Source organism: Zootoca vivipara, chromosome 12 (genome assembly GCF_965207765.1).
Source record: "Zootoca vivipara chromosome 12, rZooViv2.hap1.1, whole genome shotgun sequence".
Classification (NCBI taxonomy): domain Eukaryota; kingdom Metazoa; phylum Chordata; class Lepidosauria; order Squamata; family Lacertidae; genus Zootoca; species Zootoca vivipara.
Window position 1 is genome coordinate 13,219,092 of NC_142595.1, and position 17,852 is coordinate 13,236,943.

The window sequence follows — 17,852 nt, forward strand, 5'->3', positions numbered from 1 at the left end:
TTATAGCTCTGTAAAGTAGGCCTTTCATTTCCCCCTAAAGTAGGAGGGAGCTACTGGCACACTCGGGACCAAATTGTGACACTCCCAAAGTGGTGTAATGGGAACCCCAAAAGTGGTCTTGGACTTGCTGGCAAGCTCCTTTGGGGGAAGGTAGCTTTGAGGCTTTGGCTTAAGTGCAATAGCTGTGTTGATAATGGTTGGTGACTAGAGTCCTGCAGAGATCATCTGAAGAACTTGCATTAGGTGGTCACGAGCAGTAGGACTTAAAGCTCTGCTTATTAAACCTTCCAGGTGTTAATTCTTCCAAATGTTACAAGACATGGCTGGAGAAATCCTACAAATCTTATTATAACTCAACTCTCTGCTTTGATACCAAACTGGTTTTCTGATTTAGCTTTTGCCACAGTGGGAATATGCATGTGAGGCTATCCTGGCTTAATCAGTCTGGTTTGGCTTGCCTCTTGGTTCATATTCCATGTTCTGCTTTGATGTGGTGTAGCACCCATAATCCAGATCTACAAAGTAATGGCTTCCTTCAGTGTACTGTGGGAATCTGTGGAAACTGCTGAAGTGTGGTTTTTGAGGTAGCTATTATTATTTATTGGATTAATACACCACCCTATACCCGGAGATCTCAGGGCAGTTCACAAACAAAATAATATATAAAATCTAATTAAAAACAATAGCCCAATAAAAAACTCCCCAAAGAGCCACATTCTAAAAGGGTATTGGATGTCAATAAGATCAACCAAAGACCTAGTTAAAAAGGAATGTTTTTGCCTGGTGCCTAAAGGTGTATAATGAAGGCACCAGGCAAACCTCCCTGGGGAGGGCATTCCACAGACAGGGAACCACTGCAGAGAAGGCCCGTTCTTGTGTTGCCACCCTCTGGACCTCTGGAGGAGGAGGCCCGTGAAGGAGGGCCTCGGAAGATGATATTAAGGTACGGGTAGGTTCATATGGAAAGAGGCGGACCTTCAGGTATTGCGGTCCTGAGCCGTTTAAGGCTTTCTAGGTCAAAACCAGCACTTTGAATTGCGCCTGGAAAGCAATTTTTGTTCCTTACATGATAGGGTAAGAGTTAAGGAAGATTCTGGAAGTGTTTTGATAAAAGCAATACTTAGCATGTGTATAGTTTTTTCTAGTTTTAATTGTATTAAAGGCACTCAGGTTGAAAGTGCTTTTTAGATGTTAAAGTCACTTTCTTTTTAAAATCCTTACAGCAGCTCCTGTAAGGTAGGTTTTATTATTCCAATTTTGTAGAGGGGAATGGAAAGCGAGGGGCATGCCTAAGTCTTTGTTAATGCATCGGAAAGGGCACATTTGAACCAAGGACTTCAGTTGCTGATGTGGATTGTGATATCGCAACATGGGCATGCACTTGAGGCTCTTAAAGCATTGCTTCCATGGCTCTCACTATCTTGTGATCCAATAGTGGGGGCTGCGTGGATCTTCTTTGCCCTTCTGTTTCAGGTGTGGTGTTGCTTGTTTGGTTTTGCTTCTTTCAGTAAACTGGAACCACCCGCTCTTGCTGGAGGCACCTGGTTTGCTTTGCCCTCAACTAGTGGTGCGCAATGCGACCTAGATCTTGTGGGTTAACTGTCTGGTGGAGGTGAGTTGGCTTGGGAAGGACCCCACTAAAGGTTTAGAGAAGAGCTTTCTAGCCATATGGTTGTCTTTGTCTTGCCAGACCTGGGGCACAAGATACAGCACTGCAGCTGAAGAATCTGTCTCTCTCTTTTCTCTTAATTCCACTTGGGGCAGTGGGGGAAGGTGTCCAGGTTTTTCCCCACTCCCAAACATCATCTAAGGAGCCTGCATGTGCTCATTGTGAATGAGCCTCATAATTCTTAACCATGGTTTGTTTTGAAGACTGAATTGACCCTGTATGTATGAAGGATGAGAGCCACTTAAAATTCAGGTGGTGGAAATAATAATAATAATAATAATAATAATAATAATAATAATAATAATAATAATAATTTATTCCCCACCCACCTGGCTGGGTTTCCCCAGCCACTCTGGGCGGCTTCCAACAGAAAAATAAAATACAGTAATCTATTAAAGACTAAAAGCCTCCCTAAACAGGGCTGCCTTCAGAAACGTAGCTATTAAATTAGATTAATCTGTTGAGCATGTATTTTCCTGTTAAGATGAACACTTAAAGTACTTTGTCATGGAGTACTTTCTTTTGCCACTGAGAAACATAGTATTTTCACTGCTGTCTCAGTAGGATCATTGCTCCTGTACTAATAACCAGTGAGCATCACATTTTTGAGTGTGTGAGCATTTGCAGTGCAGGAGATTTGTGAGATTCTCTGGCAACTGTGACATGAATGGCAATTGCATGTAATACTTTTATTGTGTGCAAAACTGTGCAGAATGTGATCAGTCTGTGCTAAAATAGCTTTATGCTGCTGTCTAATTCTCTACAGTGTATTTAGTTCCACTGCAATGCATGACCATACTATGCCGAGATTCCTTAATATCTAGTCAAGACTTATCCCTCTGGTTTCTGAAAAGATTACGTGCTGTAAGTATTAGCTGTAGATTTGCCAAGTAGGACTTAGAGGCATATCTACATTTGACGTTGCATGGCTCAGCAGTCAGTGTGAAAGACTGGAGCAGAGAAGTCTTGGTTGTGAAGCAGTGAGTGTTATATTGCAAGGATGTAGATTTTAGCTTAACATTAGAACTTTATAATCTGAAGAGCCAGTCATCAGGCAACAAGCAACCCAGAGAAGTAGCATAATGGTTTTATAGTTGAAGCCATGCAAACATCTGTCTGGGGTGCTTCAAACATGTCATTGACTGTTTTCCTGTTTTAGAGGAAGTTAGACTCAAAAGAATGACTTTCAGACTTTGTTCTAGAGAATCCTGGAATTCCTTAGCAACTTATGCATGATTAATAAAAGGAAATTTATGCTGCCTTAGGTTCCACGATGAAAGAAAGGCGGGATATACCAATGAACAAAACAATTTAAACTTACCTAAAAACAGGTTGTCTGTCAGTGCGTTGTGCAATGTACTACTACAAATTGGGGGGGGGGGGATTTCATACTGAGCAATAGCAAAGCCCAAGAGGCACGACTCCACATAAAATATTCCTCCATCCCCAGAATCCTTTTCCAGCAGACGAGTTCTGCAGCAGCTCCTTGGTGGCTTCCACTAGGATTTTAAGTTGTGGGAGAAGCTCTTGCTACTTGCTTGGGTTTGCCAGCCATTAACAAACAGCTTGCACACTAGTATTGGAGAATGCTGTCTGGTTTGTGCACTTGGCTTGTGCAGGGCTGCAGTGAGGCTCAGTAGATTTTGCTGACAGCCTGTGCTGACAGAGAGCACTCCCTTGGAAGACACCCCAGAATCATATGCAACACACAGAATTTCCATGGCAGGCATGAAAATTCATGTAGAGGTACATTTTGAATCAGTGTTCCATGGTGGCGTATCAGATGTTCCTCCGTGGAAAGAGATTAGTGGTGTTGGGAGAGTGGGTGCATTGTGGGTACAGGGAACTTATTTTAATTTTTATACATTCCTTTTTTTGGAAAACAAGGCCAATATATTATTTTAATCCACAATAACAAAACAGTGATTAAGAAGAGCGACAGATCGCGTGCTAGAGGATTACTTTGCAGCCTAGGCAAAGAAAGTGGATTGCAAAGAATGCTTGAGGTATATTGTCTTTTGTCTTTGCAGCAGCCACCATTGTGCTAAATTAGGCAGGAGTTACAAGCTAAGAGTGTGCACATTGTGCTATGTGGCTAGTCCATAACTGTGTTATAACTAGTCAGTGCTGGTGCAATATTGTCAGGGCTTCTCACACAAGTGGTTCAATAAAGTCTCGTTAAGGTGGAAAAATTGTGCCGAGGCAAAGTTGCAGAAGACCTTGTAGCCTCAGAGCAAATGATTTGCATCACATACTGCAGCCAACCCTTCTTTCCCAATTCCTTGCAAAACTGGAACACAGAAATACCCTCCTTCCCCCACACCACAAGAAGCTACAGATTGTGTGAAGCACACACATTTATTCCATGCAATTTAGTCTGTATAATTTGTGGTTCTAGCCTTGCAAGATAGGAGTCAGAGCAGTGGTTTCTTTCTTCCCGTACGTCCACTCAGGAGCTAAGCTTGAAAGAGTGAGTTCCCCCAAGGTATATTGGTCAAAAGACACCATGCAGAAGCAAACCGTGACCTTGGCACCTGGGCCCAGCTCCCTTGAAGCCCTGCTCTTAGCAGTTGATCTGTAAAGTCCCATCAGTCATGTTTCATTTCTTCCTCAGTGGCTTAAGCCCAGCTGATGACAGTGGCGGTAAAAAGAAGAAAAAGAAACAGAAACGGAAGAAGGAAAAGGGGGATCAAGTTGATTCGGCCCAAGATCAGACAGTAAAGGTAAAATGTAAAAAATACTTTGCAACAGGTCATGTTGAACCATCTGCACGTTCTCTTCCACTCCCTGAGCCTCCCGTTCCCTATACTGTGTTCTTTTTTGGGTACTCATAAAGTTAAATTAGGAAAGGCTGGGGATCCATGCAGGGGAAGTTCTATGGGGACTGGTTGACCTACATTGTTGCATTTACATTTGTTCTGTTTTCAGTGCGGGTAGATGTGGAATGGTGGGGGTGGAGAGCAGTGTAGGCTTTGAATGTTCGATGGTTTTAAGGGGCAGCAGGAGAATGTGCTCTCCAAAATTTGAAACTTTCAGGGAGGGGAAAAAATAGGACATGATGGTCAGTTGGCTCATTGTGCCTTTGGTGTATTTGCAGGTGACCTTGCCAGCAGAAAGGATGCAGGAGATTCAAAAGGCCATTGAGCTGTTCTCCGTAGGACAAGGACCTGCCAAGACAATGGAAGAAGCCACCAAGCGCAGCTATCAGTTCTGGGACACACAGCCAGTCCCCAAATTAGGTACATAAATTACTGGTGTCTCTTTTCCTTTCCTCTCTTTCTTCCATCTGGCTGGCTTTAAATAGCCTCAAAACGTTGGAGAGATCTTTCCAGCCTGTTGCTATGCCAATTAGGACAATGGTTCAGCAGTCCCCTGCATCTTGTGCATTCCCCAAACCTCAAGAAACTGTGTAAATCGTGTTAGTGGTCAAGCTGTGTATGATGTTTCAGTCCCAGAAATGGGATTGCGGGTAGGTTGGGGAATCGGGGAATGTGGGCCCTTGCAGCAGTGCTGCGGGCAGGATCTGACTAGGTCTCTTGGACAGAAGCATATGGGACCTGGAAGAATTGGGGGTCTGGAGGCAGGAGTTGCCCAGGAAACTGTGCTAACACGTGTGGAGGGCTAGGAAGGTCCCTTTGGTAATTATTTGTCATGCATGGCAGCAATCCTCTCTCTCTTTCTCCACCCATTCTCAGGAGAAGTAGTGAACACTCATGGACCCGTTGAACCAGACAAGGACAACATCCGCCAGGAGCCCTACACTTTGCCTCAGGGTTTTATGTGGGATGCTCTGGACTTGGGGGATCGAGGTGTGGTGAGTAGGGATGCAGCGGAACTAACCATCCTAGAAGGTTCTCCTCTAAACCATCTCCACCAACCTACCCCATTGCTACCATAGTGTCCAGTTGTTCCACCTCAGGATTCTGACCACTTGCATTTTAAGGCTTTCCACAGCTTCGCTACATGATCCATATTTCTCTTATTTCCCTGTCCCCTCTGTGTTTGGCTGTTCTTCTGGCATCTTAATTTTGACCATGCCGCTGTTCTTCTTTTTCTCTCCCTTCACCCAGAGATTCTTCCTGAAAACCAGCTAGGTTTTTGTGGGGTTTTTTTTTTTTTTTTTGGTGGGAGTAAAGTTTGTCATAGGATTAATCTCACAGCTTTAAGCTTGGCTGGCTGCCTTGAGTCAACTGGATCTCTCTCTGCATCTCTGCATTGTTCTGCCTTGTCCACTTCTCTTCATTTTGCCCTTGTTTGTGCCATAGTTTTTCTGTGTGGCCCAAAACCTTTCCTGCTGATCATGTAGAGCAGGCGTCGGCAACATTTTCAGCCCACGGGCCGGAGGACATGGGCCGCACAGGCGCAGAAGCGATTTCCGGTGCTGCGCCGCCCATGTCCGGAACACCGGAAATGGCTTCTGCATATGTCTGCGGCTGCGCAGAAGCCATTTCCGGTGCTGGCTGCCCATTTCCAAAATGTCCGCAGCGCCAGAAATCACTTCTGCGGCTGCTTAGACGCAATTTCCAGTGCCGCTCGGCGAGTCTCCACGCAGCATTGCGGCAGTTTACCGTAGCGCGGGGGGGACTTGGCGAGTGGGTGGCTCAGTTCACCGGCGGCCCGTGGGCCGGATAAATGGCCTCCATGGGCCGGAGGTTGCCGATGCCTGATGTAGAGCATACCAGCACTTTAAGACTCAATTTTTATTGACTCGTTTACCTTTTAAAAATGTCATTATTGATATAAACATTACAGATATCATTTAAAACATCTGCACAATTTCATAACACTTTGGTTTTTTGTAACATTAATCTGATATTTTTATCTCTTAAAAACTGGCCCTCTGTTACTGGTTTGAGACTCAAGACTACACTCGTACGTTCTGCTCAACCATGGTTTGGTGTTACATGGATGAGTTGTAGCAAGCCTGAGCAAAGCATTGGGCTTTGCAGTCTCCCCTCTCCTGCTGCTATGTAGCCAGGGAAAGGACTTGTACAGAGATGGGTTTTGCTTTCCAAGAATGTTAGCAACTTCCTGTCATATGAATCTGGATTCCTGGCTGAAAACAAACTGGTTAGTTAAACAAGCCGATTACATAACCCTTGTCTTGCAGTTGGATTGTTGTGAAACTTTCCAGGAGTTTGGTTTTGCTGTCAACGAGTTACAGCTTGTTGTGTCACACAGACAGCTTAAAACAAAATCTCTTCAAAGATCACCCCCCCCAGCTGCTAAATCACAGTTGAGCATTGTGTGTGAACGCAGCCTTTTTGTCCCAGTCTCATTTTTTAAAAAAATGTCCGGTACACTGCAGCCAAGACACACCTGTGCCATTAAACTCTTAAACTGCTTTAAGTCATTGTATAGCCATTTTTGTTGTGCCAGTTCCTCGCAGGGTAGTTGTTCTTCTACAGGTAGGCGATTGATAGGATATGAACTACAAGTAGAAGTTGAAGTCAGGTCTTCCCCAGTCTATGTCTAAAGCTATTTTAGTGTGCTGGTAGTTTTTCCTGCAGTGGCTCCCTTAATAATTCTTGCCACAAGTGTCCTTTCGGATAACACTGTTCTCTCTTAAGAGGCAGCTTTGCTTCCTTAAGCAGATTATGCTTTTCTCTCTTGGTTTCTTCAGCTCAAAGAGCTGTACACTCTCCTGAATGAGAACTACGTGGAAGATGATGACAACATGTTCCGGTTTGATTATTCACCAGAATTCCTCCTGTGGTGAGTTAAGGGTCTGTCTGAATTTCTCTGCGGTGGTCTCCATCTGTAAAAAAATTAATACATAAAAATCAAAACTGCCTCCATATGCTGAAATAACTAAAATATTGACCCAAGTGCTTGGCTTCATATTGATCCAAGGTCTTGACTTGCCTAACATGGGTCACTGCTACCCCATATGTAAATCCCCCTTTTCCAAGGGCCAGGGGGCGCCTGCTAGCTCAAGTGGCTAGAGTGTGGTTCTGAAAACGCCAAGGTCGTGGGTTTGATCCCCATATGGGCCACCTGCGTATTCCTGCATTGCAGGGGGTTGGACGATGAGCCTCAGGGTCCCTTCCAACTCTATGATTCTATGCCTGCTTCTGTTCTGATAGTTTCAGTTGGAAACATTAGAAACAGGGAACATATGTAATGTGGGTACATATGTGTGGGATAAGCTGGAACTTGTGGAGTCAATTGTTAAGTCAGCCACCAAGTCAAAATAGTGATAGATGAAGAGACTTTCTATCCAAAGGGCACATCGCCATTCCAAGACAATTCTGCAGCCTCTGCAATTTATACAAATTAAGCATGCTTGGGTCATTTGTTCTCTGCAGTCCGCCATCTCCTGGCCACTGGGAGTCTTGTTTTCTTCTTCCCCAGCTACCTCAGTTCTGAAATTTTACCGGGCATATATGCGCCAAGCCTATCCATAAAGCCTTGAAACTTGCAGCTGAAACTTTGACTTTTTTCATTGTGTGACGATCTGCCTTTACAGTTGTACCTCCGAAGTTGAATGGAATCCGTTCCAGAAGTCCGTTCAACTTCCAAAACGTTGGAAAAGCAAAGCGTGGCTTATGTTTGGCTGCAGGAAGCTCCTGCAGCCAATCGGAAGCCCCGTCAGACATTCGGCTTCCAAAAATAGTTTGCAAACTGGAACAGTCACTTCTGGGTTTGCGGCATTTGGGAGCCAAAACATTCAGGAACTGTTTGAAAACCAAGGTACAACTGTATACCACAGTAGAGGAGACCTGTGACCCTCGAGATGTTGCTGGACTCTTAATACCCATCATAAAATTATAGAGTTGCAGAGTTGGAATGGATCGCGTGGGTCATCTAGTCCAATGCAGGAAACTTTTGCCCACCATAGGGCTCGAACCCACAACCTGAGATAAATCTTCCGACCGAGCTATATCTGACCATTGGCCATGCTGGTGGGACTGATGGTAGTTGGAGTCCCACAGCATCTCAAGGGCCACAGTTTTCCCCATCACCTGCTTTATACTGCCATGCTAAATGTATCTGCCATTTCAATATTGTCTGCCTGGACTGCAAGGCCTCTTGAAGAGGTTTCCCCCGGGCTTATTTCTTGGCAAAGCACCCTGCGCTTCAGTAGTGATCTCATGTGGGCTCTTGGATCAAGATGTCTTTGACAAGACCCTGTGTTTCTTTCAGGGCTTTGCGTCCCCCAGGCTGGCTGCCCCAGTGGCACTGTGGTGTGAGAGTCATTTCCAGTAAGAAGTTGGTTGGCTTCATCAGTGCTATCCCGGCTGCTATACACATATACGACACGTAAGTCAAGCCACACGCTTCTGTCTCTCCCCTTGACTTTGGATGCCCTTTGTGGATTTAAGAAAAGGTTTTAATTTGAGCTGGAGCTCAGCCCTGGAGCCATTTTTCACTGTCTCGGCTCTTTAACCTTTCAAATGTGCAGAGGACCTTTGGGCGTGTGCAGAGTGCTTTTTAAATTTTGTGCCGCAGAAAAGCCGCACGGAACAAGTCAACCAGGCATGAACCCCAACACCTCTCATGTTACAAGTTATGTAGTGGCTGGGATATTCTGCGGCTCTACAGGCCTTTATAATAACAGGATGTGGGTGAGGTAGAATATTGACTGAACAGTATTGCCTGAAAATAGCCCAGTAAATTGGTGTATGCACAAAGGAACGGTGTGTGGGGTGGTGAATAACTCGGGGCAGTGTAACGTAGAGAGCTTTAAATCATGTTCGGAGATGGGAGAAGAGACAATAGGGACTTCAGTGTGGATATGAGGCTTACTAAATCCAGGACAGTCTTTCCTGCTCTCCTTCAGATCGCTTTTCAAAATGTGACGGAGAAACTGTTCTTCAGAGTTGTTGTCCTTCCCTCCCCCTCTTCCTTTGAAGGGAAAAGAAGATGGTAGAAATAAACTTCCTCTGTGTGCACAAGAAACTGCGTTCCAAACGGGTGGCCCCTGTGCTGATCCGGGAGATCACCCGACGGGTCCACTTGGAGGGGATTTTCCAGGCTGTTTACACTGCCGGTGTGGTGCTGCCGAAGCCTGTTGGTACCTGTAGGTGAGTGTTATTTCATTTCATTTATTGAATTTATATACTGCCCTATACCCTCAGGGCGGTTCACAAAAAAGTATGGGATGTTGATTAGGTCAAGCAAAGGCCTGGTTAAAAAGGAATGTTTTTGCCTGGCGCCTAAAGGTGTATAGTGAAGGCGCCAGGCGAACTTCCCTGGGGAGAGCATTTCACAGACAGGGAGCCACTGCAGAGAAGGCCCGTTCTCGTGTCGCCACCCTCCAGACCTCTTGAGGAGGAGGCATACGAAGGAGGGGCTCAGAAGATGATCTCAGGGTCTGGGTAGTTCATATGGCAAGAGGTGGTCCTTGAGGTATTGTGGTCCTGAGTCGTTTAAGGCTTTCTAGGTCAAAACCAGCACTTTGAATTGGGCCCGGAAACTAATTGGTAGCCAGTGCAGTCAGATCAGGATTGGTGTAATACTCTCAAACCGTCTTGCTCCGGTGAGCAACCTGGCTTCTGAATTCTGCACCAGCTTAAGTTTCCGAACTGTCTTCAGAGGCAGCCCTACGTACAACGCATTGCAGTAATCTGATCTTGAGGTTACCAGAGCATAGACAACAGTAGTTAGGCTATCCCTGTTCAGATAGGGGCGTACCTGGGCCACCAGCCGAAGCTGATAGAAGGTACTCCGAGCCACTGAGGGCACCTCAGATTTACTTTTGTCTCCCCAAAGGTGGCTTCTTCTGAGTTCCACAGTTCCTGCCCTGACGTCGGCTCTCTAATAGCATCCTGTCTTTTGCCAAGCCTGTCAAATGCAGCTTCGAGTCTCCTCGTGCTGCAGCTGTGACAGGCAAGGGAGATCCTAGAAGTATCACCACTGCCCAGAGAGCAGGGCTCCATCTCTAACCCCTGACTGACTGGATAACATGGGGAAGAGGGATGCTGGGAAATAAATATTAATTGGGCTTTCTTGCAAGAAGAATTTCTGCCATTCTGGCAAGATGATTGATTGATTGATTGATTGATTGATCAGTGTGTGTATGTACCTTTCTGGGCCTAGGAGTAAAACGTACCTCCCACTTTTAGGTGATATTGAGTTAGGCCTCAAGTTACTAAGGCTTCCATGGAGGAAGAATGGGATCCGAGTGGGATGTATAACCAGGATGGCTCTTCTTTCCGGCAGGTACTGGCACCGGTCCCTGAATCCACGCAAGCTGATTGAAGTAAAGTTTTCCCACCTGAGCAGGAACATGACTATGCAACGCACCATGAAGCTCTATCGGCTTCCGGAGGTCTGTGATGGGCAGGGCAGTAACCTCAGTGGGGCCTTTGTGTAAGAATCTTTCAAGCCGAGATTGTATATTTGCCACACTTTTCCTCACGCGAGCGAGGCAAGGAGCCCTAGAGCATGCGGGGACCCTGACCTTTCTGTGCTATTTCCCCACGCCTCACAAGTTCCATGTACAGTCGTACCTTGGTTCTTAAACTTAATCCATTCCAGGAGTCCATTCGACTCCCGAAACGGTTCGAAAACCAATGCCCGGCTTCCGATCGGCTGCAGGAGCTTCCTGCAGTCAAGCGGAAGCCACATCGGACGTTCGGCTTCCGAAAAATGTTCGCAAACCGGAACACTTCCGGGTTTGCGGCGTTCGGGAGCCAAAACGTACAAGTACCAAGGCGTTTGAGAACCAAGGTACGACTGTTCAGAACTTCACTCTTCGTCCAAACCAGATTGCATTTAAAAGAGGAGTACCTTTTGAGCTGAAGCCTGAGCAGTACCCCTTGAGGTCAGAAAAGCTTTCCTTCTCACCCCGATCAAATCTCAGCATTAGTTTCTTTCTTAGGTTCTCCCCCGCCCTGTTCTCCTTCCTCAGTATTGCCAGAGATTATTCTGCATCTAGAGCAGCAGTCCCAAACCTTGCCAAGGGCACACCGGGGTCCTGCGAGAGAACTGCTCACAAGCCACAAAGAAATAATTACAGGCTCCTCTGAGCCCAGCTCATCCATCTGCAGAGAAGATTGCCAGCTGCATCTCTGCACAAGGTGTTGTCTTGGCCTTGCCTCCTAATCATCTTCTTCCATGGCTGGATAATTCTGCAACATCTCTGCATCAGAATGTGATTGGAGCATTCAGTCCCTCTTGCAGTGCAGGGACCACAGAAGGGGCTCTCCTGGGAGGAGTGTGCTTATTTGGTCTCCGAAGAAGGCAGTGCTCTGGGCTTGTTTCCTTCGAAATCTAAAGGCACACACCGGAGAAGCATGATTCACAGAGGAGGCGACCTCTGCTGTGTGGGGAGTTCTCTTTTATACCCTGAAAAGGCTTCTTTGTAGAGTATAAGGGTGAACCGTGCCTTCTTTTTAATTCGGGAGAAAAACTAGCATCAGCCACCAGAAGTGTTGGAAATGCAGGTCAAGAGCCAAGATAGTGGGTGATACAGTGATTATGTGCCCCCTCCTCCACCAACATTTTTAAGGAATTTTTCCCAGCGTTAGATTGGCTACTGACGCAGAGTGGGTATATGTCTTGTTTGCTTGAGACACTAGCTCCATGTGCACCTTCTTTCTATCCTCATGCCCCCACTATAATGTGAATTGTATTTAGGTTGCTTGGTAAGGAGCTAGAGGATGGGTGGTCCTACCCTTGGATGGTTATTTAGACATCCTTTGACCCTTTCCTGTAAATATTCTGATTCCAGAGTCGATCAAATGTGGTTTGTTTGTGTCAAAGCATATTTGCTTGAAGTCAAGACGTAAAGAGGGCTCACCTTTTTTAATTGGGAGAGCATCAGGTCTCCGTAAGTTGAGCTCAGCTCTGTGCTGGTGTTTGCGACTGCTGTGTGAGCGGCCATCTCCCAAGTTCACACCTGTTCGCTGTGCTGATTGAGTGATTTTTGCTATAGGTCCCCCCCTTTTTTTAAAAAACAACAACAGATGGGATAGAGGGAAATCCTGCAATTTGCAAGTGGCCCTGGCACACAGGTGATTGAGCACTGCTTGGTAACAGTTGCTGGTGGCAACCATGCCACATGAACCACCTTAAATAGCTGAGGCAAATCTTTTGAAATTACCCATCATACCACAATTGCAACAGTGATTTCCAGAAAATGAAGTTCTAGTGTGACTCTGGGCAACTCTGCACTAGCAACACATTTTGCGTTGTCGTAGTGCCCGTAGTGCCTGCCAGTGGGCAGCAAACTAGCACAGAATCTGATCTGGTAAGTGTGTCTAGAGGAGTCCCCCACCCCCCAATGCCCTTAAATGCACTTGGTCCCCCAAGAAAGCCTTATGTGGCTGCTTCCTAATTCTCTGGATCTCATGCATACACCCTCCAGAATTGTCCGCTTATCTAGCCACTTCTCTTCTGTGCCTGGGCAATACAATTAGGCCAATATAATATTCCTTTCTGTCTGAGCCACCCCAGGGCTAACACAAAAGTGCTTTCACTGGCCAGGAGCGTAATCTCCAGCCACAGGAATGTGCACGCAGAAGGCTCATCCGCGTAGCTTCCTCCTTTGGGGACCCTGCACATAGGTTTGCTTGGAACAGAAGCTGCGCAACACAGGCACTGCATTGCACAGCTGCCACAGCAGGAGGAGCCAGAGAACAAGGCTGTGCAGTCTTGGCTAAGATTTCTCTGCGGGGGTCAACTTGGAGGGAGGGTGTCCAGCAGCGCCTCATCGCAGAAGGGGAGCGAAACAACAACCCTGAACAATTTTTAGAGCAGATTGCTTAGAAACCGTCGGAGAAGGACGTAGTAGTAAAGGTCACCTGTGATCTAGTTTATCAGGGTTCAACCTTTCTCCCTTCAGGGTGTATGCTGCTGCCTTTTGCCCAAACAGATTATTATTGCCCACTTTGTCTATGGTGACTGGCAGTGACTTCCCAGGATGTCAAGCAGGAGCCCCTTCTGTAGAGATTGAGCACCGGGCATCTTGGTGGGTATTCAGTTAAGCTTCCACCAGCGTATACCCCTTGAAATTAATGAGCACAACTAAAGTTAGATCCATTAATTTCAGTGGTTGCCCTTGCAGTAAAACTTAGTTGAAAACCACCCTTGTCACTGAGCCACAGCCCATCCTCCAGCGGTCCTGAGCGTACAGCCTGCAAACCTCCAGTCTAGCTATGAAGCCCTTCCTTCACTGTCAGCCAGGGTCTCTGGTCCCCAAGTGCCTTTCTAAGCAAACCCTTTTCCTCTGACTCTTCCTCCAGACTCCAAAGACCCCAGGCCTGCGGCCGATGGAGCAGAGAGACATCCCTGCTGTGCACAAACTTCTGGCTGGGTATCTGAAGCTGTTCAACTTGACCCCTGTCATGAATGAGGAGGAGGTGGAGCACTGGTTTCTACCCCAGCCCAACATCATAGACACATTTGTAGTTGAGGTGAGGAGCGCTTTCTTCCCTGTCACTTCACAGCCCAATGACCAGAGGGCAGGGAGAAGGGGTTTGGGAGTTCTGTAGTGTCTTGTCTCCCCTGTCCTGCTGAATATGAAGTAGGACAAATTGCATGTATGTGGGCAGATTTAGATAACTGGATGCACAATAATAATAAAAAATCTGGCGTCGCATCTTATGACCTTACCCCACAGACAGAATCAAGATCCTTAAATATAGTCATATCTTGGAAGTTGAACGCCTTGCCAGTCAAATGATTTGGCTCCCAAACATCGCAAACCCCGAAGTGATTGTTCCGGTTTGTGAATGTTCTTTGGAACCCAAACGTCGTGTCGCAGCTTCCAGTTGGCTGCAGGAGCTTTCTGCAGGCAATCGGAAGCTGCGCCTTGGTCCCCGAATGTTTTGGAAGTCGAACGGATTTCCAGAATGGATTCTATACATGAAGTATAGTAAAAAAGCCATACTCCTTTGGGATAAAAAACAGCCCTGAACATCTGTGTGAAGTGAATATATGAAGGGTATTGCTGTACTTACAGTCAAATTTAACAGCTTTTTCATGCATTCAAGCTGAATAAGGTGTTGGAATGGATTTTGCTCTTGTAGACTCCTGGTGGGAGGGGATGCCAATTTTAATGCTCCCCCACATAGAAGAATATCCTTGTAAATCACTGGCTCCCAAACTTATTTTCCCATAGACCACTTGAAAATTGCTGAGGGGCAGTTAATGATTTTTCTTCCTGTTGCAGCAATTGCAATGTGCTAGATGCTGCGTGATTTTTAATTGAATTTTTATTGCTTCATTTTTGTCTTATGTATTTTATTGTACAGTATAGGCAACCCCCCCCCCCAATTTACGCATGTTCAGTTTGTGTGAGACTGCACACACATGTATTTCCCAAACCTAGAAGTGACCCAAAAATGTCACGAGAAGAGGCAGGGCAGGGGCCGAACATGGTGTTTGCAGGCTTTTTCAATGGTGTTTCAAATATTCGCAATTTCACTTAAATGTGCAATGCCTGTGTAAATGGGGGTGGGTGTGTGCCTGTATTACAGTTTGAACTCCACAGAATTCAAATTGCAATATAAGAAACAAAAGAAGCAATAAAAATACAATTAAAACCAGCACCAGTATTTCATGCGGTGTCTTCAGCCACAAATCCACAGGCATGTTGCAGGCCCCCTGAATGAAGCTTATGGGCCACCGGTTTGGGACCGCTGCTGTAAATTCAAAAGCAACAAGTATTCCCACAAGATTTGGTATCTGAAGAAGTGTGCATGCACACGAAAGCTCATACCAAAATATAAACTTAGTTGGTCTTTAAGGTGCTACTGAAGGAATTTTTTTATTTTGCTTCGACTCAGACCAACACGGCTACCTACCTGTAACAAGTATTCCCACATTAGTGGAGAGGTTCTAGTTCAGTCCATTCCTTGCTGTGCTAGGTTTCTGCATGGCTTTCCCCCACCTACAGTCCGAAGTTCTGTCCATTAAGAGTCATTGCCATCTTAATTCCCAATTCATCTTGTTTCTTTTCTAAACCAGAATAATATTGTAATTGGAGAGAAGGGAGGAATCAGATCTTCTCGCCCTGCTAAGTTGGAGAGGGCAGGCCCAATGGCAGATGAAGACAACTTGCTTCCCCCGCAACTGAAGACTGACTGAACGTTCCCAGAGTCTGGGGGACTTAATTCTAAAATGTATCTCACTATTTTCTTCAGAACACTGATGGGGAGGTGACCGACTTCCTGAGTTTCTACACCCTGCCCTCCACTATTATGAATCACCCAACCCACAAGAGCTTGAAGGCAGCCTATTCATTCTACAATGTCCACACCAAGACACCACTTCTCGACCTCATGAATGATGCCCTTATATTGGCCAAGATGGTAAGCTGCGCTCTCTCTTTAGGTTATTTCCTCAATCTTGTTTATCAGAGCCCAGTATACCGTATATATTAAGGAGACCCGGGGAGCAGTACAGAATTGATAGTCCTGAATATCTGAGTTGCGGGGTTTTTTAAAGCAACGTTCTCACTCTCATGGCACTTGAGGGGGAAAAACTGGCCTATTTTTTCTGGATGCTAAGGAATGACAAAGCATGCAAATAAGTCTAATGTCTCTCCTTGCCATACCTCTTTGTGCAGAGGGGCTTCGATGTTTTCAATGCACTGGATCTCATGGAGAACAAGACCTTCCTGGAGAAGCTGAAATTCGGGATTGGAGATGGAAATCTGCAGTATTATCTCTACAATTGGAAATGCCCCAGCATGGGGCCAGAGAAGGTAGGTGACCATTGCTATAGAGCAGACTGCAATCTACTCACAGGGGGGGGGGAACAGGCAGTGATTACCCCTTTTTGGGGGAGTTCAGGTCATATTTGATGACCTTTTTTAGGAAGGAGAGTCCTGTTTTTTAGGGGTTCAGGTCAAAGCTGTTGGAGAGAAAAGGAACAATTTCTAGTTAAGGGGAATGGGGCGAAACACTCACCTAAAAATCGCAAAGGAAACAATCGCCTATCAGCGGAAACTCTGTCTTCCGTTCCAGCGATCATGCGCAAATGGAGGCCAGGGAAAGGGGGCCGGGCCGGGTGCTTTTAGACCAAAGATAAAGAAAAGGAGCCAGTCCAGTGGTCGACCAGAAGCTCCCGGGGATCTACTAGTCGATCCTGATCGACCTGTTGGACTTCTCTGCTATAGAGTGTCTTGGGAATGCCTGTCTCTGACTAGGCAAATGACCTGAATGAAGGGCATCTCCACATCTTCCAGAGTTGAGTCATGAAGCATTGAATGACCAGGTTTGCATGTAATGCTAAGGACTTAGCGTGAACAACCAGACCGAAGATCACAGCTGCAGTGCTCCTCTTTTCATCCTGGCTACCCAGGGCTAAGCTATGGTTGACCTTAGCAACGTGGCCGAACCTGGCCTTGTGGTTTTTCTTGCTCCTGACAAAACACAAGTTGTTCTTGCTTTTTCCGCTTGGGGTTTATGTGGAAAAGGCATGCCACATGTCCTAGTTTGGATAATAGCAAATCATGACTTAGCCCTGGATAACGCAAGTAGCAGCGGGACCCAAGGGAGAACCACTGCAGCTACAATCTTTGGTTCAGGAACCCATCAGTCTGCTAAACTATGGTTTGGATTAGATTGATGGCCGATGGTTCGTTGGTGGAAAACCTTTCCTAACCCTTCCCCTTTATACCGGTTATTTCCATAGGTTGGCCTGGTGCTGCAGTAACCAGTAATCTCTGGAGAAGTGCTGGCAAAGCCGCTGAAGACGGGCTAGAGTGGAACTGCTGGCCGTTGCCGTTCAGATGTCTATGGAAGTACGACCCTCCTGCGGAGGAGCTGGCGCCCCCCCTACACTGGCCATGCAGACCGTCCACTGACACTTCTGATGATTGTACCATGCGCCACGGAGTGCGCCGACATGTTAGCATCAGCACTTGGCCTCCTCTTCCCACCCCTCCCCACCCCGTACAACCACGATCAAGGGAATGTAACTGCTGAGAAACTAGCTCACAATTGGCATATATTGGAGTTAACGGGTGAATAATAATAAAAAAATATATTATATATTATATACTTTAACCATGTTTGCTGTTCAGCGGAACTGGGACTGGAACCACGGGGTTGCTTAGCTTTCTGTTGTAGAAATAGCCTTGAAAATGGCCCAGATTGTCCCACTCATCACCAGCAAAATCAGTGTTGTGTGGTGCATCCTAACACTCAGCTATATCCAGTGTTTCTCAGTGACACCCAAAGCACAATTGAGCTTCAGTGTGAGTTTTCTCTGGTGTGGTTGCCCTAGG

At 46.2% G+C, this 17,852-nt stretch overlaps 1 protein-coding gene across 1 annotated transcript in view; it reads left to right on the forward strand.

The window, feature by feature from the left end:
* The window catches only part of NMT1 (N-myristoyltransferase 1), a 20,902-nt gene extending 3,281 nt beyond the window's left edge, over positions 1–17,621 (forward strand). Inside the window, exons 2-12 of the mRNA XM_035137246.3 lie at positions 4,284–4,392; positions 4,767–4,908; positions 5,365–5,483; positions 7,293–7,384; positions 8,816–8,932; positions 9,526–9,696; positions 10,835–10,943; positions 13,861–14,031; positions 15,763–15,930; positions 16,188–16,325; positions 17,258–17,621. Of these exons, the coding sequence (XP_034993137.2) occupies positions 4,284–4,392; positions 4,767–4,908; positions 5,365–5,483; positions 7,293–7,384; positions 8,816–8,932; positions 9,526–9,696; positions 10,835–10,943; positions 13,861–14,031; positions 15,763–15,930; positions 16,188–16,325; positions 17,258–17,278 (1,357 nt within the window). The 3' untranslated portion in view covers positions 17,279–17,621. The remainder of the gene's footprint in view (positions 1–4,283; positions 4,393–4,766; positions 4,909–5,364; positions 5,484–7,292; positions 7,385–8,815; positions 8,933–9,525; positions 9,697–10,834; positions 10,944–13,860; positions 14,032–15,762; positions 15,931–16,187; positions 16,326–17,257) is intronic.
* The last annotated feature ends 231 nt before the right edge of the window (positions 17,622–17,852 follow it).